This window comes from Thamnophis elegans, chromosome 1, assembly GCF_009769535.1.
Source record: "Thamnophis elegans isolate rThaEle1 chromosome 1, rThaEle1.pri, whole genome shotgun sequence".
Classification (NCBI taxonomy): Eukaryota; Metazoa; Chordata; class Lepidosauria; order Squamata; family Colubridae; genus Thamnophis; species Thamnophis elegans.
Genome location: NC_045541.1, coordinates 152564833 through 152587347, shown reverse-complemented (window position 1 = coordinate 152587347; position 22515 = coordinate 152564833). Strand labels below are relative to the sequence as shown.

At 43.9% G+C, this 22515-nt stretch overlaps 1 protein-coding gene across 1 annotated transcript; it reads left to right on the top strand.

Moving 5' to 3' along the window:
* Window positions 1–1800: 1800 nt before the first annotated feature.
* Window positions 1801–21283, top strand: AKAP5 (A-kinase anchoring protein 5). The gene is made up of 2 exons (XM_032225284.1): window positions 1801–1883; window positions 18463–21283. Exon 2 carries the CDS (start codon window positions 19173–19175, stop codon window positions 20643–20645), a length of 1473 nt encoding a protein of 490 aa, XP_032081175.1. The 5' UTR covers window positions 1801–1883; window positions 18463–19172; the 3' UTR covers window positions 20646–21283.
* Window positions 21284–22515: the final 1232 nt, after the last annotated feature.

The window sequence follows — 22515 nt, the reverse complement described above, 5'->3', positions numbered from 1 at the left end:
TATTTGATTGTTTAAGTGTAAAGAGTTCCAAAGTAGCACATGTTCCCTTTGGATCTTTTAAAACATATTCAAATAATATAGTCGATGCTTGTAGAGAATTCAAGGCGAGGAAGCCAGCTAGTTTGATGGTTTCTTAACATAGTAATTCGTCATCCTGTAATAGAATGGCTCACGTGCCATGAGGAATAAATCATGGAGGCTCTTGGCAAACAGCCACCAGCAAGTTTCTTGTTCTACGTCTACATGATTTATTGCTCTGCCTTTGGAAGTCGGCAAACACTCTCGCTCACTGAAGCCTAGTCAGTGCCATTTTTTTCACGTCTCTGCCTCAGCTGTGATCCAAATGATTCAGTCATGTCAAAGGTTGGGAAACACTGTTTTAAATATGGGGGGGGGGGCTGGCCACAGGAACTTCAGAACCAGGTTTGTTGTAAATACCTTTGAGGGGGGTCTGTTGTAACTTGGAATGGCAACTAAGTGACCAGTTGTAAGTTCACAACTACCTGTATTCGGTTTGCATGATGCTCAACTAGCTAAAAAACTCTCTGTCAATAGGCAAGTCCTGATTTTGAACATGGGGACCTGGTGGCTCACTGGCTAAGTTGCTGAGCTTCTCGATCAGAAAGATCAGCAGTTCGGCGGTTCAAATCCCTAGTGCCACGTAACGGAGTGAGCTCCCATTGCTTGTTTCAGCTTCTGCCAAACTAGCAGTTAGAAAGCATGTAAAATGTAAATAGAAAAATAGGGACCACCTGGATGGGAAGGTAACAGAATTTAATGCACCTTCAGCATTTAGTCATGCCGGCCACATGACCATGGAGACCTCTTTGGAAAGCACTGGCTCTTTGGCTTTGAAACGGAGATGAGCACTGCCTCCTAGAGTCAGGAATGACTAGCACATATATGTGAGGGGAACCTTTACCTAATTTTGAACATACAAGATGCCATGTTTAAGTCTGGGCACCCCCCTCAGGACATGTGTGCTTGTGACTCAGCAAAGCCTTTGCCCAAAAGATCCAGCCTTCCTGCCACCTGCCACATGCCGCTTCTCAATCGGATGGGATTACAACTCCCAAAACCTCAGTTAGTGTCCCTGACATCTCAGTGCAGCCAGTGGGGTTTCAGATGCTGGAACAGGACTGGCTCTGGACCAGGCACAAAGCCCTGGTAGTTGAGAGGAGAAATGGGGAGTTGATCTGAATGCCTGGCAAGGCTCCTGCAGGAAAAGCCAGCTGAACATCTAGCGTTTCCCAACCTTGTCAACTTGAAGATGTCTGGACTTCAGCTCCCAGAATTCCCCAGACGTCGCTGGCTGGGGAATTCTGGGAGTTGAAGTCCAGACATCTTCAAGTTGACACGGTTGGGAAATACTGATCTAGCGAATAAAAGGGTAAAATCCGGCCAGCGCTACTGATACGGGTCTGGAGGCACACCTCGCGTGACAGGCAGCTTTCATTCCATTATCACCTGCAAAGGGGGCAAGTGAGCGGTGCCTACAGACATGACAACTACACGTGTGAAGAAAAGCGTTGCAGGCAGCCCCCAGAAGCGCCACACAGCGCGCATCTTCACCTTCTTAAAAGCTTCCCGTCCATCCGCCGCAGGGCGATGACCCTGGAGGGCCAGCCGGCGGCCCTCGACGACAAAGGGAGTCGCCGCTGCGCCTGAACTCCGCCAGGACCCTCCTTCTCGGGGCGACTCCTTGGCGTCGCCAGAGCGCCAGCGGCGGGCGGGCTCCGCTCCTTCCACCCTCCCCGGGAGTCAAGTGGGAGGATCTGCCGCGGCAAGCAAAGGAGACGCCGCCGCAGCCGCTCGGAGGCGAGCGCTGATTTCAACCGCCGAGGCAGGAGACAGGGATTCGAGGACGGCTGGAGAGGGAGCAGGTGAGCCCGTTGCGGGGACCGGGCGGGCGTGGAAGAGGTAGCCAGCCGTCGCGGTGCCCTGGCCGGAGCCGAGGCGAGGAAATGCAAATCCGAGAAGGTGGGAGTGAGGATAGACCCCATAAAAGGATGCGCGACCGCAGCTCCTTGCAGCCTTGGGAGCCGCGCTCTTTTCCGTGCAGGTGGAGCGGGAAAGGGCGAAGGGTGCTAAGCTGCGATCTTTGCAACGCGTGGCTGTATTGCTAATGCCCCCCCCCACACACACACACCATCTTCCCGGTGCACAAGGACATTTTAATCGCGCGCAACGCAAGGACAGATGCTCGGTGTGGGTGTGTGCAGAGTACAGGAGACGGAGATCTCTTTGCTCGGTCCCCCAAAACTGGAAGCAGCATCACAACCCCCCCCCTCCTCCATTTCTGAGTAGGCTTCACGCTCAGGGAAGTTGAGGGAGCCTTTCTGTTCAACGGGAGAGTCACGCGTGGGAAAGTCCCCGCTGAGCTGCTTGGGAGGAGGCTTTGTGTGGGCAAAGAGGGTTTCAAGGGGAACCAGCCGCCAACCCTCTTTAGTGCGGGGGGGGGGGGTTTAGAAACGATGGGTGCTGGGCCTCTTACTAGCAGGGCATCTCCCTTGAGCATGGGTGCATCTTGCTTGAGCAGACCACAACCGCTACTTGGCATCCTCAGTGGTTTTTGGACTGGGAAATGGGAGCCATCCTGGCACCACTGGGCTGGCATGGGATGTTTGAAACAAATGGAGGTCCCAAGCAGACAACTGTTCACTTTAACTGCAATCACCAAAGCCTACAGCTGGTGCAGGAACAGTACAATGCAGTAGCTGGGTTGGACTAGATGACCTCCAAGGTCCCTTCCAACTCTGTTACTGTTTACATGTAGATTTACTTGTGCAACTAAAAGTAAGCAGCCCTTTTTGTTTTTAAGATTCTGCATTATCATACTTTGAACCTGGTGCAGAGGGCTAGGTTTCCAACCATAGGACCTCACAAATGTATATTCGCTTGAGTAGGACAATTCCAGCCAGCCACCTTAATTACGCTGGTAGTCTCCTGTGCTGAAATCAGCTGGATATGAAGTTTAGGAAGCTGCTGTCTGGATTTCAAGCTTTGGTAAAAATGCCAGCCAGAAGTTCTATCTGGACAGCAGCCACCATAGTCCCCGATTGGTGTGTCACCCTGCCTTTTTTTTTTTAATCCTTCCCACCCATGCCTGGAAGGCAAGCACCAATTGGGCAGACTTTTGAGGATGTCTATTTTCATGAGCAAACAGCATCCCTGGTCATAGACCCATACAGTTTGAAGTGTAATATTGATCCATGGAGTTCAACCTCCCAGCTCAGTGCAGGCGTTCTTGCTCATGATGAATGCGTGAACTCCACAGGTGAATTGGTGGGAAAATAACTTGAGGCATCCCTGTTTCAGCTTCTTGCTGCCATTTGAGCTAGAACAGTGGTTCTCAACCTGTGGGTCGGGGCCCCTTTGGGGGTCGAACGACCCTTTCACAGGGGTCACCTAAGACCATCGGAAAACACATATTTTCAGCAGTCTTAGGAACCGAGACACCAATTTTATGGTTGGGGGTCACCACAACATGTGGAACTGTATTAAAGGGTCGCGACATTGGGAAAGTTGAGAACCACTGAGCTAGAAGGATAAATTCTTGCCAATTTCATCCAATTCTTTGCTTTCTGCCAGAACATGGTTTGGCAAAAAGCCTTAGTAAAAAAGGTTCAACAATTAATGTTATTGGATTCAGATCCAGAAGAACTGAGAGGCACATCAGCACTGGGAGAGAAGAGAAAGGAATGGTGCCTGTGTGTTTATGTGTGTGAGTGTGGGTGTGCGTGCACACACACACACGCCTCTTCTTTATGCGTGTTTGGAAAAAGTTTTGTGTTCTCTTGCTCTTTTGTTTGCTTGCCCACACTCTCTTTTTTTCTGGCACACAAAATATTTTGCTGGGTCTTCCCTTTTCCTTTCTCCTTCCTGTAGCCTTCTCTTCCCCTCCACACCATTCAGATCCCAGCTTCCTGTCCCTCCATTGCCATTTCACTGGATGCTTTTAGGATGCTTCCATGGGGCTGATTAAAACACATACAGCTGTGATGGCGAACCTCTAGCACTTGTGCCAGAGGTGGCATGCAGAGCCCTCTCTGCTGGCACATACACCATCTCCCCAGGTCAGATCTCCATGGCATTTCTTTCGTGAGCTTCTGTTTTCCTGCAAATCACAAAACAGAAGCTCATAAAAGAAAAAGATCTTACCTCTTGCTGCACTGCTGATGTTGGGATGCCCTTCCCCCCACCGGCCAGCTGGTCTTTGGGTCTCTGCTGCCCATATGTGCATGTCCACGCATGTGCACATTCGCGCATGTCCATGCATGCACACATTTGCACATGCACACACCTTTCAGTTTGGGCATCCATGTGCACAGTTTGAGCACGCAGTGTCTAAAAGATTGGCCATCATTGACATATAGAGACATACACACACACACACACACACACACACACACAGTTAAGGCTCACAGTTTCACTGGCCCATCAGCAGGCTGATTAAATAGAACCCCCTTCTCCTCATTCAAACATGAATGGGCCACCTGTGGACTGGTCTAAGAGCCCAGGAAAAATGGCCAAGAGTGACCATGATTGGAGGGATGAGGCATGCAAAGCACAGCCAATTGACAGCAGGGCTGGCACTGGCCACACAGAACTGTTTGAGCCAGCAGAGACTGGAAAATTACTTTTGACAAAAAAAAAAAAAACCCAAGGAAAAATGGGTGGCCAGGGGCAGGTTTAGGATAAAGTCATCCATTTGTAAGCAAGCTGCCCTATACCACACCAAGGCAAGTGGGATATGCAAATTAGCGGTAGTGTCTCTATTATAAATCAGAATTGTGGATCAGATTAAGTGCAAAAAAAAGAAGAAATGTGTAGATAATGTAACTGATACATACTGCAATGTTTAATTGCCAGTAACTGTTGATACAAAATTAGATGTTTTGTGCACCCACATCTCATTACACATGGACACATACACGTGCACGCACACACATGCACACACACACACAATGTGCTGGTCTCTTCTCTAAGATAAGGTTCATGCAGCTTCTGGGGAAATTATCTAGAAATAACTCCTGATGGCAAAAATGTACAATTTTTTTCGGCTAAGAATAACAAGTCTACTTAAATAAGCGATCTTCGATTGCTGTTTGCCTTTGAGAAAAAGGAAGTACAGTTTTGGCAGCGGCTGCCATTCCTTCTGGTCAGTCCAAGGATTTGCAAAGTTGGAAGGAGGAGGAGGAGGAGGAGGAGGAGGAGGAGGAGGAGGAGATTCTTTCCATGGCAGGTCTGGAGCAGAGCTTCATCTTTCATGGTGCTGTTGCAAAGAATCCCTACTTCCAAGAGATGTCAAGAAGCTTAGGCTCCTTTTTTTAATACTAATTATTTTGATGCATCAGTGACTATGGGGAACCTCTCTGTGTTCTGACCTAGACTTCCCCAAACCACGAAGCAGACTTCTTGTCCTAAAAAAACCCCTTTTTATTAAATTACTGTGAATTCCTCTCATTCATATCCAGCAAAGTTTTTCAAGGGTGAATTTATAGTCACAGACCTTATCTGGCTTGGAGAGATGCCAGGCTGATATCTTCAAAACTTGGCAAGGAATCTCGGAGAGTCACGAAGTGAACTAATTGTCTCCTGCAAAGTCCACTCCCCTTTCACTCCTCTTTTATTCCCTATGGGAGGGGCCATTCCCCGTCCACCTGTGGTCTTACTCCTTAGTCAACCCTTGTTCCGTAACTGTTTTTGTCTGACAACTCTGCACACTGGGAACAAGCTCCAGCTGTTCATCTGCCTCACTGATGTCTGACTCTGAAGGCAACTGATAACTGTTGGACGACCCTGGGCCCATCTCTGCCTCTGATGCAGAGCCCTAATCAGAGCCTTCCCCAGATTCCAGGACTGGCCCATGTTCCTCCCCAACCTCCTCACTGTCTGAATCTGCTGCCAGCTGTACTGGCCACTGGCGGGCCACAACACTCTGCCCCCCCCCCTCTGTCCTATAGTGAACACTACTGAAGGAAGACAGCAGAGTTACACCATCCATGGGTTGGGAGGAAGAGGCCTTAATGGCAAGTGCCTACCATGCAACGGGCCCTTGGGTAAATGGGAACCCAATCCAGGATGGGCTTCAGTGCAGAGAAAGCTTTCCCTGGGGAGGGCATGGGTGAAATGGAAAAAGCCAGCCATGATCTCTTTTATGCAATTGTCCACGCATGAGAAGGAAAGCCACACGACGCTATAGATTTTGAATATTTGCTGATCACCTATAAAAGTGGAAAAAGTGATCATAGCCCTCGGATATAATCTCAGCTATAATCAGAGGTTTCTACCAGTATGATAAAAAAAAATCAAGGGAGTGGCCCTGACCCAGCAATTGAACTCTGCCTGTTTTGTTACATCTATTAGACATGTTATACAGGTAATCCTTGCATTAGAAGACTTCATTTAGTGACCATTCAAAGTTATAAAGGTAAAGATTCCACTTGCACATATGTGCTAGTCATTCCCGACTCTAGGGGATGGTGGTGCTCATCTCCGTTTCAAAGCCGAAGAGCCAGCATTGTCCAAAGATGGCTCCGTGATCATGTAGCCAGCATGACTAAACACCGAAGGCGCATAGAACGCTGTTATCTTCCCACTAAATTGGTCCCTATTTTTCTACTTACATTTTTACATGCTTTTGAACTGCTAGGTTGGCAGAAGCTAGGACAAGTAATGGGAGCTCACTCCATTATGCGGCGCTAGGGATTCGAACCGCCGAACTATCAACCTTTCTGATCGACAATCTCAGTGTCTTAGCCACTGTGCCTCTTATTCAACGTTATAATGGCACTGAAAAAAATGACTTATGACCGTTCTTCACACTTATAACCGTTGCAGAAATCCCCTTGGTCACAGGATCAAAATTTAGATGCTTGGCAACTGACTCATGATGATTGCATTGTCCTGGGGTCACGTGGTCACCTTTTGTGACCTTCTGACAAGCAAAGTCAATGGGGAAGCCAGATTCACTTAACAACTGGGTTACTAACTTAACAGCAATGATTCACTAAACAACTGGCAAGAACGGTCGTAAAGGGGGGCCAAACTCACTTGACAAATGTTTCACTTAGCAACATAAATCTTGGGTACAATTGTGGTCATAGGTCAAGGGCACATAACAAATGGATGGAGCTTTGATTGCAGCTACCATCCTGACTTTTTTTAACCATACCTTACAGAAGTCCTTGTCTCTAATTAGAGGTGGTATTCAAACAGTTTGGACCGGTTCACCCGAACCACTAGTGGAACTCGTGGGTGGGATGGTCCTGCTCCCGCCCACCTGCCCCACCTCTATGTCATCCTATTTAGGCATGTTTTCAAGCTGTGTGCATGCGTGCAAGCCTCGTGCGCAAGCAAAGCGCATGTGCGGGCAGTCGTGTGCATGCATTGAGGGCGTGTTCTTGCATTTGCGAACTGGTAGGGAAAATAAGTGAATACTACCCTTGCCTCTAATATTAATCTTGTCTATTCAGAAGTAAAGGGAAAGAAAGCAAACCAGATATCCATCTATATAATACTCCATAGTACAGATGCTACTTGTGCCGACTGTTAAGGCTGCTGTGTGAAGGCTGCCTGCAACCTAATAAAATTAAATGGAATCCATCTTGAATCTGATAAAATGTTAATCTTATTAAAAGCATATATAAATGAATGAGTAAAAGTAATTACCATAATGAAGCCAGGAGTATATTTTTAATATGATTAAGTGATAGATAATGTATGCCATAGCAGAGAGCATTATATAACTGTTCTTCCCACCTGTGTGAAAATTGAGAATGTCTCTTCCATATGGAGCTTTCTTTCTTTATATAAGCATTTATCATAAAATTGTATCTTAACATAATCTGCTCTCCTATTACTTAGGATATTTATTTGACATCTAACTGATTTAATACTCTGATGTCATTATTTAAAAGTACTCAGTGGGAAGGTTCAAAATTAGCCTTCAGTATAAGTAATAAGAAACATACATTAACAAAAATATGGCTTAATTCACATGATCAGAACAGGACATGTTTTGTACTAACTGTGAACTGAGTTTTCAGATGTATAACTCAGAAATCACATTTTATGGTTGATTGCTCCTTATTTTCTCTTGCTTCAAGCTTATCCATTTATTGTTATCTCAAGGTCCATCAGATTCTAATAGGGAACAAAGCCCTTACATCATACCAAACCTTATTTAGTGTAAACTATTTCATTTATATCAATACTCTTTGTAAGCCATGATTAATTACCATAACTAAGTGTCTAAAACACTGAGCTTGTCGATAAGAAGGTTGGCAGTTCAGCAGTTTGAATCCTTAGCGCCATGTAATGGAGTGAGCTCCCGTTACTTATTCCAGCTTCTGCCAACCTAGCAGTTCGAAAGCATATGTAAAATGCAAGTAGAAAAATAGGGACCACTTTGGTGGGAAGGTAACAGCGCTCTGCGCACCTTTGGCGTTTGTCATGCCGGCCACATGATCACAGAGATGACTTTGGACAGTGCTGGCTCTTCGGCTTAGAAAGGGAGATGAGCATCCTAACCCGTAAAGTCAGGAACGACTAGTACTTACGTGCGGGGAACCTTTACCTTTTCCTTAACCTGTCACAAACACTGTTGACCCAGTGTGATATCTGACAACATGACAATGTGATGCTAGGCCTTGATATGTAATAGTAATAATTCCTATCTTTGCTGCTGAATTGCGTATGAAGATAGGTATGATGGACTGAACAATATCTAGAAACCAGCTACAGGCATTGAAAAGGAGTACATAAGAACATTATTAGCTAAAGATGAAACATCGTTTACAAACATCAAAAAGCCAGTGGTTTTTGTTAACAGGGCGAATAGATTTAAATACATAAGGGAGAAAAAAGCTTAAGAAACCTTAGGGTTTCTTCGGGATGTCAGATGTTTCCTAGTGAACTCATGAAAATGTTCATTTATATTCACTTTTTTAAACATAAGATTTGTATAATTTTTATTCTACCTCTTATAATGATAAGGAAGACTGATTTAGCTATGTAGTACTGTGATACCAGTCTCCAAATGTTATACTGGAACTACAAGGCATACATTGATGTCTAGGACTATGATTTAACTTTCAGGTCTATTCATTCAAGTTCAGGGTATGCACCTTGTTAGTAATAATAATTCTTTTGATGAGTAATATTAGAAGAGCTGGTGATGGGAAAATTTTTAATTTCAAAAATGAGGGTTATTAAGGGTTTCTTCATCAGAAATGCAGTGAAGCACAATCTTGAATGCAGTTCAAAACATTAATATATCAAAGTACTTGTCAGTGATCCTGGGATTTTCAAAATCATGTTAGCTAAGTGATTCATATTTGCTTGGTTTATAATGGATGGGTTCATTTACCAGGTTAACTCAAAGTAAACTTACCACATCATAGCTTAATGTAACAAGTGACAGTAATTCTGGGCTGGTAATAAATTATGTGATTTGCTATAAAGCTTTCCCCATGTTTTAAGAAGGATTTTTCAATTCTTGACCATGCTATTTCAGTGTGGCCAATTTCCCCAGCCTTTGTTTCTTTCCTCCTATTAGTCTAAATATACAGTATATATACTACTGAATGCGTTCACACATGTATTTTATTTATGTTGCTTGTTTTCTTTCTGTGCAACTGAATAGTGAACGGACACTTTGAAAAAAAGGTTGTGGTTGAATTGAAATTGTGCCTAGTTTTAAAATAAAAGGTGGCTCAGTGACTAAGATGATGAGTTTGTCAATCAAAAGGTCGGCAGTTCGGCAATATGAATCCCTAGTGCTGCGTAACGGCGTGAGCTCCCTTTACTTGTCCCAGCTTCTGCCAACCTAGCAGTTCGAAAGCATGTAAAAAATGCAAGTAGAAAAATAGGGACCAGTTTGGTGAGAAAATAACAGTGCTCCACGCGCTTTTGGCATTCAGTCATGCCGACCACATGACCATGGAGACATCTTCAGACAGCACTGGCTCTTCGGCTTTGAAATGGAGATGAGCACTGCCCCCTAGAGTTGGGAACAACTAGCACATATGTGCGAGGGAAACATTTACATTTACCTTTAGTTTTAAAATAAATTGAGGCCATGAAGAATTTCAAAAAAGATCTCTCCAAGCATGGGGATACTGAAGGGTAAAAGATAACATTGCCCACCTTCATTTTTATGCTGCTTTCCTGACGGGGGATTTTCAAATAAGATTTTGGATCCCCTGATCCCGGTTTATCATTATGGTATGAAAAGAAAGAGCAAATTCTGAATTTGAAAGCATTTGGATACTTTTAAAAATTACATAAATCTACAACTTGCAATTTGGATCGAGTGTATAATAGCAGTAGCACTTAGACATATATCGCTTCATAGTGCTTTTGCAGCCCTCTCTAAGTAGTTTACAGAGTCAGCATATTGCCCCCAACAATCTGGGTCCTTGTTTTACTGACCTTGGAAGGATGGAAAGCTGATGGTCTTTTTAGGTTAAGGAAAAACCAGGAGATCTAATAGGAGAACATGAAGTACTACATGGCATTATAGGAGTAGAAAAATAAACATTTTTTCCTGTTAGTGGTAGAATTCTTCAGTGAAATTGAGCAGTCGGAAATTTAGGACAGAACAAAGGTTTCTCTTCTTAGTAGGGTACAAAAAAACTCAAAATAGGTTTATGTATGAGAAAAACAATCCATTAGTGACATATGATATTATACAAAAGAGACTGAAAGCTTTCAGATAACAATTTAATGAGTGTTGAATTCTGTAATTCTTCTTTTGATGACCAACTTTTTTTCCCCTTTTTGCTAAAAGTGAAAACTTTGAGGTTGTGGACTAATTTTTTAATGGAACATCAATAGCAGAATCCTGATGATAGCCTTTAGCACAGTTGGTAAGTGTGGCTAAAGCCATTGAGCAATCTTCTGCGAGTGTTTAGTACTTACCACTTACTGAAACAAAAAACGTATGAAAAGGCATATACTTGCTTAATAGTCTTCTGTATATGCCTTTGTATCCTGGTGACTGCCAGGACAAATCCGTTGCTGTTGCCTGTGTCCTAGGCATGAAAGAAAGTGACTGGCCCAGTTGGATTGGTATCTACTAGTTTCTAGCCTGGCGCTTTAAACACTATACCAGACTGTCTCCTCTCTTAATAGATATAACAATAAATGATTAAAGATGCTATCTTCCCCCATTGGAGCACAGTAACGGTTGGAATGGGTAGACCTGCTTGTATGGAAAATGAAATAAAGAAGCATTAATTCAAATGCATGTTTGCAGTATGGTACATTTACTTTGCAACTAAGTATTTTGCATAACCTTTTCTCACTACCTCATACCAATTGTACTGTTCTTCCTGATTCTGTTCCCTTCCTAATACCATGCAACAAACTTTGTGAGAGCAAAGATAATGTGCATAATAACCTAGGTATATATACTCCATCAGTAACAATAACTGGCCACAGGTTTTCATGCTCCCTTCGGGGCCTGAATTTGTGGAGGAGGATGAGCCGGAGCTCAAGCCAACAGAGCTCGAGGGGGCGCCGTCATTGGCTTCGGAGGAATGTGGAGAGGAGCAGGCTGAGGCAGCCCAGGGCCTCTCAGGATTGGGACAGCTTGTTATAGCAATAGCAATAGCAGTTAGACTTATATACCGCTTCATAGGGCTTTCAGCCATCTCTAAGCGGTTTACAGAGTCAGCATATTGCCCCCAACAACAATCCGGATCCTCATTTTACCCACCTCGGAAGGATGGAAAGCTGAGTCAACCCTGAGCCGGTGAGATTTGAACAGCCGAACTGCAGAACTGCAATCAGCTGAAGTAGCCTGCAATGCTGCATTTAACCACTGAGCCACCTCGGCTCTATCTGTTATCAGGGAGGAATGGGAGCAGGATGACAAAGAGAGGGCAAGCAATGGACATTACGAGTGACAGAGCTCAGGCAATGAGCAAGGACCGCCCACTCCTGATCCCTGAGCACATCGTGTGGAGAGAAGGCAAGAACAGCACAGGGCAACTGGATGACTTGAGAGGAGAGAGCTCCACCCCTCTTCACAAGCCACACCTGGGGATTGAGATTTAAGGAGATGCGGTGGGGAGGGGAATGTGTTAGTTCCTTATTTTGTGGACTCATTCTCCTGTTCCTTTGTTTTGATGGACTGGCTGCAGCCAGAGGCTGCTATGTGACAGAGGTGGGTTGCTCCATGTTCGACCCAATTCAACCGAACCAGTAGTGGAATTCAGGCCTGAGTCACAGAACCTGCAGCGACCCAGGCCTGCCACGCCCCCGAACTGGTTCCCTCACCGCCACTGGGCTGCTGCCATTTTGGTTTTTAGTGACTACACGTACACAGTTCAATGTAAATTGTTCTGCGCATGCGCAAAGAACAATTTACATTGAACAGCTTACGTGCAATCGAAGCAAGCAAGCGCGAGGGTTGCATGCAGGTTGCGAACTGGTAGTAAAACCAGCATCAACCCACCCCTGCCGTGTGAGTGTGTGCGCGCTTTGCTCTGGGACATGCCAAGAACATGGGAGCGTTTGAGGGGAAATTTGGAGCATTAAAGAGGAGTTTACTGGCTATGTGACCTTTGTGCCTTGTCCTGGGTCCTCACACAGGTAATCTGGCCAGATCTTGTCTGGACTGCAGGTGTGACAGCCTTTGTTTGAAGGGGTGTGTTTTATAGGCAGACCTTTTGGGCAGGGTGACCCTCCAAATGAGGCTAAACTATAGTTTCCAGCTGTCTTAGCGACCATGGCACACAGAGAAGGATGCCACCAATTCACCCACCTATCCCAGATCTAATAATCAAATCCTAACTGGGAACAATGATTCTTCTTGGTCTTAGGTAGTCTCCTTCAAAATGAGTACAGTACTACAGAGGTTTGTAATGGAGGATCTGAACTCAGACCTGGGCCCTGCTGCATGCTTTGCATGTACCGTATTCCATCGCTGAGCCAGAGAGCCTCCTGATGTTACCTGAGCAACACGGTGGATGGAAGGTTGGATAGATGGACAGTTAGGTAATTAAATGACAGGAAAGATGATGTTCAGAGGATATATACCAAGTGACAAATATATTCCTTTTACAATAAGTGATTTATAATTGCTATAATTGCCTTGGCATGTTTTTAAATATATCATATAATAGCAGCAAATGCTGTTTGAAATACACGACTATTTGGCAATTTAAGTTTTCATCTATTTAAAAGCCAGCTGTGACTTTTGCTATAATATTGGACCTGTACATGATCTTTACCATTGGAAGCTGTTTTAGTCATTCATTTAGCCTGTAGTTATCAGCAGTTCTGGCATGCAGTTCTTCTATATTTCAGAACAAAGTTAAAGATGTGTGGGTGAGTGCAGATATAACCAATTTCCAGCTCATTTTTCATGAGTTCCATTCCTCCTGATTTTGTTTCTTTAAAAAAGTACAAAAGAGGAGACCCTGCTTATTTTATCCCATTAGCCTTCAACGACTCTAGTGAGAGGTGCTGCTCTCCATTTCGAGCCAGTATTGTCCGAAGACATTTCCGCTGTCATGTTACCTTCCCAATGAAGTGGTATCTATTTATCTACTTGTATTTGCATGCTTTCGAACTGCTAGGTTGGCAGGAGGTGAGGCGAGTTTGGGAGCTCACCCCATGATATGGCACTTGGGTCTCGAACCTGGGCTGCCACCTCTCCAGTTGACAAGCTCAGCATTTATAACCGCTGAGCCACCACACCATCCCAATTCAAAAAAAGACGGGAGAAAAATGGACAGAACTGTCAAGGAGAGAGTGAAGTTGGGCTTAGTTTTAAATACAGGTAGTCCTCAACTTACAACAGTTCATTTAGTGACCATTCTAAGTTACAACGGTGCTGAAAAATGTGACATGACCATTTTCTACACTTACGACTATTACAGCATCCCCACTGTCAGTGATCAAAATTCAGGCACTTGTCAACTGGGGTCCTGGGGTCATGTGTTCCCTTTTTGCGACCTTCTGACAAGCAAAGTCAACGGGGAAGCCAAATTCCCTTAACAAATGGGTTACTAACTTATTAACTGCAATGAGTCACTTAACAACTGTAGCAAGAAAGGTCTTAAAATGGGGCAAAACTCACTTAACAAATGTCTCGCTTAACAACAGAAATATTGGGCTCAATTGTGGTCGTAAAATGAGGACTACCTATATTGATTGATAGATTACAGATTACAGATGGATTGGATACAGCCACCCATTTTAGTGACTTGAGTAAGAATTAGGATTTTTGGCTTTAATGGCAAAAATGTATTTACTTTTTTGGGGTTGGGGGGGGAGTATGCTTTCTTAAGCTATCCTGTGATGTTGATGCTGAATGATCACATGGAGTTTTCATGACATGCACAAGAGGGAAAAAGTGTCAAAAGACATTTTTGTTTATAAAGGGAGGGGGTGTTCTGACCTAGGCTTCACCAAATCCTTGTCCCCCCACAAAAACCCTTTTTATTTGGCTAATGTGAGTTCCTAGCATTCACATCCAGCAAAGTCCCTGCAACAGTCTTTCAAGGGTGAATTGCAAACACAGACCTTACCAGTCCTTGGATAGTTGCCAGGTCAATAGCTTCCCGATGTAACACTCTACAAGGAAATACTTGGCAAGGGACCTCTCAGATAAGCAAATCTTCACACTAAGGAACTAATTGTCTCCTGCAAACACCACTCCCCTTTTGCTCCTATTCATTTCCTATGGGAGGGGCCATTCAGCATCCCCTTGTGCCTTTACTCCCGAGTCGACCTCTGTTCCTTAATTGTTCCCTTCTCCTGACAGCTCTGTGCATGCGCACATCGGGAACAGGCTCCAGCTGTTCTTCAGTCCCACTTATCTCCGACTCCGAAGGAAGCTGTTAACTGTTGGACGGCCCTGGGCCCATCTCTGCCTCTGATGCAGAACCCTCATCAGAGCCTTCCCCAGACCCCAGGACTGGCCCATGTTCCTCCCCAACCTCTTCACTGTCCAGGTCTGCCGCTAGCTCCACTGGCCGCTGGCGGGCCACAACAGAGGGAACCTTTAAAATCTTGGCCATATTTTTAAATTTGATTATCCGTGTATTTGGGGAGAATTATAAATACTATCCTGAGTTCATTCCTAGGAGCATTCATCTCTCCATGGATCCCTTGAGAGAGAGAAGGAAAAAAAACAAATTCTTGACATGCACCTCAAGATGCTGAGGATTGAATCCAGGACCTTTTAAATGCCAGCTATGTATCCTCCCACTGAATCTTGGGGCTCTTAATAGCTCTGGAGGAAGAGTTTCAGGAAAAGGTATTGCCTCAAGATGCATGGAATGGGCATATTTCAGGGGCTTAATGATTCATGCTGCAGTTGCTATGGAAAGGCAACTGAACCTATAAATAAGCATCCCTCCTAGAATGTGTATTGTCTTTTCTAAAGTGTAGCTCCCTCTATGTTGAAGATTGGGTCAAAAGGTTTTGGTGTAAAGAGATTTTAGGGAAGCATCCTGTGAAACTGTTGGCTTGCCATACTTTGGATCCAGGGGTGGAATTCAATTTTTTTTACTACCGGTTCTGTGGGCATGACTTGGTGGGTGTGGCTTGGCTTGGTGTGCGTGGCAGGGGAAGAATACTGCAAAATCTCCATTCCCACCCTACTCGGGGGCCAGTCAGAGGTGGCATTTGCCGGTTCTCCAAACTACTCAAAATTTCCGCTACGGTTCTACAGAACCTTTCAGAACCTGCTGTATTTCACCCTTGCTGGGATCATCCTGTAATGAATCAGAAAGGCAGTTTAAATACAATTTGGTTAAGTAGTAAATATTCTTAGAAATTAGGGACTTCCATGCTCTTTTGTATCTGCTACAGCAGGGAGCTAGGAGTAGGGAATCGCTATCTAGGACAGAATAATTTATTGATGCACTAAGTCAGAGCTCCATAATTTGTGAATGAGTGAACCAGGAACTATGCAATCAAAGGTAAGCAGTAAGCAGCAAGGCATCCTAATGAATGCTCTATGTTAGGGGTGTCAAACTCAAGTCCCGTAGGCCCAGATCTGGCACACAGGATGCTTAGATCTAGTCCATGGGGCTGTTCTGGAAACAGTGAAGGACTGTCCTGTGGTGCCTCTGCCGGCAAAAATGGAGGGCACATGGCCCTCCCGAGCTCCGTTTTCACTGTCGGGGGGTTGTAGGAGGCTGTCATGGTCAAACAGAGCTCAGGTGTCCATTTTCGCTGGTAGAACCACAGGCGCCCCTGTCACAAGTGACATCGAGCTGGTCACACCCTCCCTGGCCATGCCCACCCCAGCCCCTTGAGGTCAAACACAACCCTGATGCAGCCTTCAATGAAATCGAGTTTGACACCCCTGCTATAAGTGCATGGAGCAAAGGTTCAAGCCAGCAGCAGGATTGTTTATTTATTTTATTTACTTACAGGCAATGAGATCCAGGGTGATGTACTGTAATAATTAAAGTGTTAGACTAGACTCCAGGAGACACAGGTCCAGCCCATCTTCATCCGTAGAAACGTACTGACTGACTTTGAGTCAAATTCTCTCTTAGCCTAAACAGGGTAATTGTGGGGATAAAAGAAAGGGAGATGCTAAGGTGTCTTGTGCTCCTGGAAGAAAAATAGGCTAAAAAATCTAACGATCAATTCAACAACCAACAAAAAGCCATGCTACCTCATACATTTAGGGGACTGGAGGGTAAAACATATGAAGAACAGTTGCAGGAACTGGGTATGTCTAATTTAATGAAAAGAAGGACTAGGGGAGACATGATAGCAGTGTTCCAATATTTCAGGGGTGGCCACAAAGAAGAGGGAGTCAATCTATTCTCCAAAGCACCTGAGGGCAGGACAAGAAGCAATGGGTAGAAATTAATCAAGGACAGAAACAACTTACCATATTTTTCAGACTTTAAGACGCACCTTTTTCCCTCGAAGAAGATGTTGGATAAGCATTTGTCTGAAATGGTATAGGGTTTTCTGTCTAGGGAGGAAGTTGGACTAGAAGACCTCCAAGGTCCCTTCCAACTCTGTTTTTCTATTCTATTTATTTTCATTGGGGTAACAGTCCCCTGAAAATCTTGATGATCCAGCATTGCAGAATAAAAACATCATCTTGAAGTTAAATGCAACAAAAAAAAAGTAAAAACGGAATGACAGGTAGCAAACAATGGACATTGCAGGCTGCAGATGTAATCCCAAACATTTCCAATCCAAAAGATTCTTTGCCTGAGTCCCTAGAGTGCCATTGTAATAGGGGACTTACTTACAGATTGTTCTATATGCATAATGTGCAAACAAGGAATGTGAAATATGTGGCCTTCTAATGTATTTTATATTGCATTTTTATGCTAATATGTATGCTGCCTAGATTCTTTGTATTCATTGATTTATAACTGTAAATAGAGTTAATTTGGGTCAATAGATGGGTGGCATCCGAGGTGGTGTTCAGCAGGTTCTGACCAGTTCTGGAGAACCGGTAGTGGAAATTTTGAGTAGTTCAGAGAACCGATAAATGCCACCTCTGACTGGCTCCACCCCCATCTATTCTCTGTCTCCCGAGTCACAGCTGATCGGAAGAAAATGGTGATTTTGCAGTAATCTTCCCCTGGAGTTGGGAGGAATGGAAATTTTACAGTATCCTTCCCCTGTCATGCCCACCAAACCATGCCACACCTACCAAGCCACACCCACAAAATTGGTAGTAAAAATGACTTATGACCATTTTTCACACTTAAGACCGTTGCAGCTTTCCTACAGTCATATGGTTTACATTCAGATGCTTGACAACTGGTTCATATTTATGATGGTTGCAATGTCCCTGGGTCAAGTGATGCCCCTTTGTGACCTTCTGACAAGCAAAGTCAATGGGAAAGCCAGATTCACTTAACAACAGTATTGCTAATTTAACAATAGCAGTGATTCACTTAACAAATGTGGCCAGAAAAGTTGTAAAACAGGGCTAAAATCACTTTCAAATTTCTCACTGAGCAACATAAATTTTGGGCTCAATTGTGGTCATAAGTCGAGGACTACCTGTACAAAGAAATCAATAAATTATTTTGTTGGACGGCTAGTCTCATTATCCCTTACTATTGTCCATATTGTCTAGATCTGCCTGAAACTGGAAGCAATTTCAGCAACATATAAATTGCTAAGACACATTATTTATCCCTTTTGAAGTTCATGAGCTGGTGACGCGGCTACAACCATTTTCTCTTCTTGTTTGCACATCTGGAAGCTTCAGTTTATCAACCCGGCTGTACAGGGTAATTCAAATTCAGCATCTTTCTGCATTCCACTTACTTACATTCCTATAAAGAGGCACCTGCTTTGTGGATATCATGCAGGGTGAGGAGCCATTTAGGCAAGATTGCAAACACTTCCTTAACAAAATAGCTTAATTCTTTGGAAGATTTGTTTGTGTGGGTGAATTTAGCATGCTGCTATTCATTTTCCCCCTTTTCTTTCCCTCCCCTCCTGCAGATGCCTGCAATGCTATCCCACTGAGGAAGAAAATGGTCACATTTACAACCAAAGAAGCACTAGCTGGAAAATGGATTGAAAGGCAGTAAAAAAAAAAGAAGCAAATGTGCAAGATCCTGGGGAAATTTCATCCCATAAATGAACAGCAAAATGTTTTGAATGTGTTTCCAAACTAAATCTTTGACTGGGAAGCCATATGTAGATTTGCAAATGGCTGTTGTCTCTTGTGTCTCTCACTAATGGAATAAGAGGCACTTTGTGTGTTGATTTTCAACCTATTTAAAACATTTAAAATGTTGAACTTTTGATGGACTATCACCACCACATCAAAAGACTGTTAAATACATGTGTGATTCCTTCAGGAAGAGTAAAGAGAAGAGAAGACCACAGTTATGAGTTAGCTGTTAAAAAAAACACCTCTCTTTTGCTAACACTTTGAGGTCAGTTTTGAATTATAATAAATTGACCTTATTAATAATTTACTGACATACATCTGAACAGGATTAATAGTGATTTCCTTTCTCTAATAACTATTGGGAATTGTGCTTCCAAATAAATGATTTAGCGTATCATCTCCAAAATACAATTGCTAAAAAGAAAAGCATAACTGTTCAATTGGTCTACAAGTGATATTCTTCTATTGTAGATCAGCCTCAATTGTATCTTTCCAATGAAGCATTAGCAAAGAAAACAATTTTTCGGAAGTTAGAATGGAAGCCCAAAATATGGAACATTCAGCAAAAGGAATTCAGATGGACACTGAGCAACGATTGGAAACTTCAAATACAACTGATCCAATTATTGCTCCTGACAGTCCAGCCACAAAGGCTTCTATCTTTTGCTTTAAGAAAAGGAAAAAGTCTTGTGAGAAGGGAGAGGAGAAGGACGAGAACCATGAATCCATTTCACTTAGCTTAAGGCCTGCTAACCAATCTTCTGACATGGGGCACAATGAAGCAGAGCTTTCGAATCCATTTTGGACTTCAGGAGGGGCTTGGCTGGCTTTCAAACGACTAGTGACATTAAGGAGAAGATCCAAATCCTCTCTGAAGAAGCAAACACAGGCTTGTTCTCGCGTACATCTAGAGGTGGACAGAGGAGATTCTGGCAGGAAGCATGCCAGTTCTAGTTCTAAGATTCCCTGCCTAAGACTCTCCCGAAGCAAAAAAAGGAACAGCCATTCTCAAATAATAGAACAGCCTGATGGCGAGAAAAAAGGAAATGATACAGCAAGCATCGTGAATAATAAAAGTAACAAAGAGCCAGAGATTGTGGCTATGGAAGTTCCCCTTGATGCAAAGCAATCTCCCAGCAGAGGACTTCAGGAAGGAGAAAGTGACAGTGGAGCCATGACAAATACGGAAAATGCGGCACTCTCCAATAGAGAGAACACGTTTCCTGATCCCAATTGTTATGCTGACTGTGGTGTTCCATCAGAAATAATCCATTCTGAAACTGCACTTGTAACTGAAGAAGAGAAGCAAATATTTCAGTTGCATCATGGAACGCTCTATGGAAACTTTGAAGAGCTGGAAAATCAGAAGTTCAGTTTTAACGTTGAGATCAGTCCTCCCATTCCTCAGGACCTGCCTGAAAGTGAACAGCAACTTATAGGAAGAGAGGGAACCAAAGAAACCAAGTCACAGCCATTTGGGGCAGGCATTGATGTGGTGGGCAAAAGCGAGGATGCGGCTGCTAAGGAAGGCCATTCCATCGAAGTGATGTTGCATTGCAGCCCATCTGCAATGGAAGATGAGGCTTCAGACATACCGGTTCATTTTGATGAGGAAGAGAAAAGTGAAGGAAATCAGTTTACCCTTCCTGGGGCTGGCATTGTAATCATGATCACTGAGGCTGAAGATGATCAGGAGGAGGAAGAAGAATCGGTCCCTCCCTGTGAAATGTTTGCATTTCCCCAAGCCATCAAGCAAAAAGGGAAGAAAAAAAGTAGCAAAAACAAAACTCCCACTGCAGGGTGCAACCACACAAAGGAAGACCAAGCATGCTCCCAGGTCCCATCTTCCTTTGGCACCAACAGCCAGGAACACTGGACTTCAGAGCAATATGAAATGCTGTTGATTGAAACAGCTGCCTCGCTTGTGAAGACAGCCATCCAGTCATCTGTTGAGCAGCTTGTCAATGAAATGGCCTTGGAGCAAAATCAACAAAACAGTGTTTTATGATCATAAGAGCCTCTTTGTGAATTAGAGGCAGGCCTGCAACTCTGTCAGGCAATGGAAGCATTTGAACAAATTGGCTTGTACTAGGAAGGAAAGTACCATTTGGGTTTTCTTTGTCCATTGCCAGCACTGTTTGATCCATCCTTAATGACTAGTTCAGTATTAATGCTGTGAGGAAATGTTCCAGATGTCCTGAAGTATTTAAACTTAGCATGAGAGATTAGGGAGGGTCTTAATTCCTGAGATATTTGCAGTATCTGTGATTAACTTAATTTTGCATGTTGGTATAATGGATGTATATCGTATTGTATAAACAGCTTGTAAAAACAAGGTGGGAGGGTCTTTTGCTGCATGGTGACCTGTCTTAATGGTTTACTCTCTATAGTAGATCTAGGAAAGACACCCATTTCCTCCCTTTCCTTTCTTCTCCATTTATTTATTTTATTTGCAGATATCGAATTGTTCAAGTATTATTGTCAATGATTGAGCACTTTTTTTCTACCCCACTGCCTTTCAGATAAGTTTGGCCTTTCTTAATTTTTAGCTGAAATGATAGGAACCAGTGTTGCACATCTGGAAGTCAGTAGCACAGGTGGGTTCCTACCAGTTTGGACCAATTCAGCCAAACTGGTAGTAGTTTGCTGGCCTGGGTCACCAGAACCAGCAGCGACCCAGGCCTGCCACGCCTCCGAACTGGTTCCCCGGTTGCCACAGCATGTTTTTCCCCCATTTTTTATGTTCTGCGCATGCACAGACCTATTTATGGGCAAGGAAATTGCACGCGCACCGAACTGGCAGTAATGCCAGCAGCAACCCACCCCTGGTCAGTAGGTTGGAGAAATCTGGCTCCATGGCATGACAAAACCGCGAAGCCCTTATGCGCGGAGACATAAGCGTGTCGCTAAAGCCGTGATGTCATCACCGCGCGTCATCACTGCCGCGACAACAGCGCGGCAACAGAAGGGCGCTTTAAAACGGCGCCGCAGCAGAAAGCCGACTTCAATTAAGGTAAGGGTTAGGATTAGGTTTAGGGGGTTTGTTTTAGGGTTAGGTTTAGGGTTAGGTTTAGGGTACTGAGTGCTTGGGAATGCGCGGATTTACCCTCCGCGATTATTTTTCCTTAGCGCTTTGAACGGCGCGAATTAGTCTTCGCGCTTATGTCTCCGCGGATAAGGGCTTCGCGGATTTGTGGTGGAACCATCTGGCTCAGGGTAAGAGAAACTCAACTTACTAAACAAATGGCTCTAAATCAAGCTGTTAAAGGTTCCCCAAAAAGAGCTGAGGAAAGGAAAAGGAATTGGTGATGCCCCCATCCAAAACAGAAATTAGACTGAGTAACACTACCCAAAAAGCATATTTTTCCATATAAAAGCTACCCATTTCTGCTGGAGTAGATGACTTCAGTGTTTCTGAAGTCCTACTGACCACTTTATCAAAGAATCTCAGCCCCATCAAGAGAGAAGCAAACATTTCTTCAGAGAAATTTACAAACTCTATTCAGAGACAATAGTTATGGTAAGTTTTAAAGACATAAAAGATACTACTGCCCACAATGATTTTATTAATATAATTTTAAAATAATGACGAAGAGTTTACTTCTTGCCACTGAGCACAAATTCTGAAATACTTTTAATTCAAATAATAAGAGCTAATTGGGGCTGAAACAGTGGTATGTATTGCAGTGTGAACTACCTTCCCCTAAATCCAATCTAAATAAGACAGAAGGAGAGAGGGAGAGGGGGGGGGAGAGAACACACTAAGCCTAAATCTTTCAGAGGCCGCTCTAATTTCAGACCCTGGAGAACATTCAGCTGAGTTGTTCAATTCCCTTTGCTTCAGGACAGTCAACTGGAGAGCTGGCTGCTCTGTCCTC

Bases quoted from the DNA above. Each gene is read 5' to 3' on its own strand.
- AKAP5 (XM_032225284.1), top strand. From the start codon at position 19,173: ATGGAAGCCCAAAATATGGAACATTCAGCAAAAGGAATTCAGATGGAC.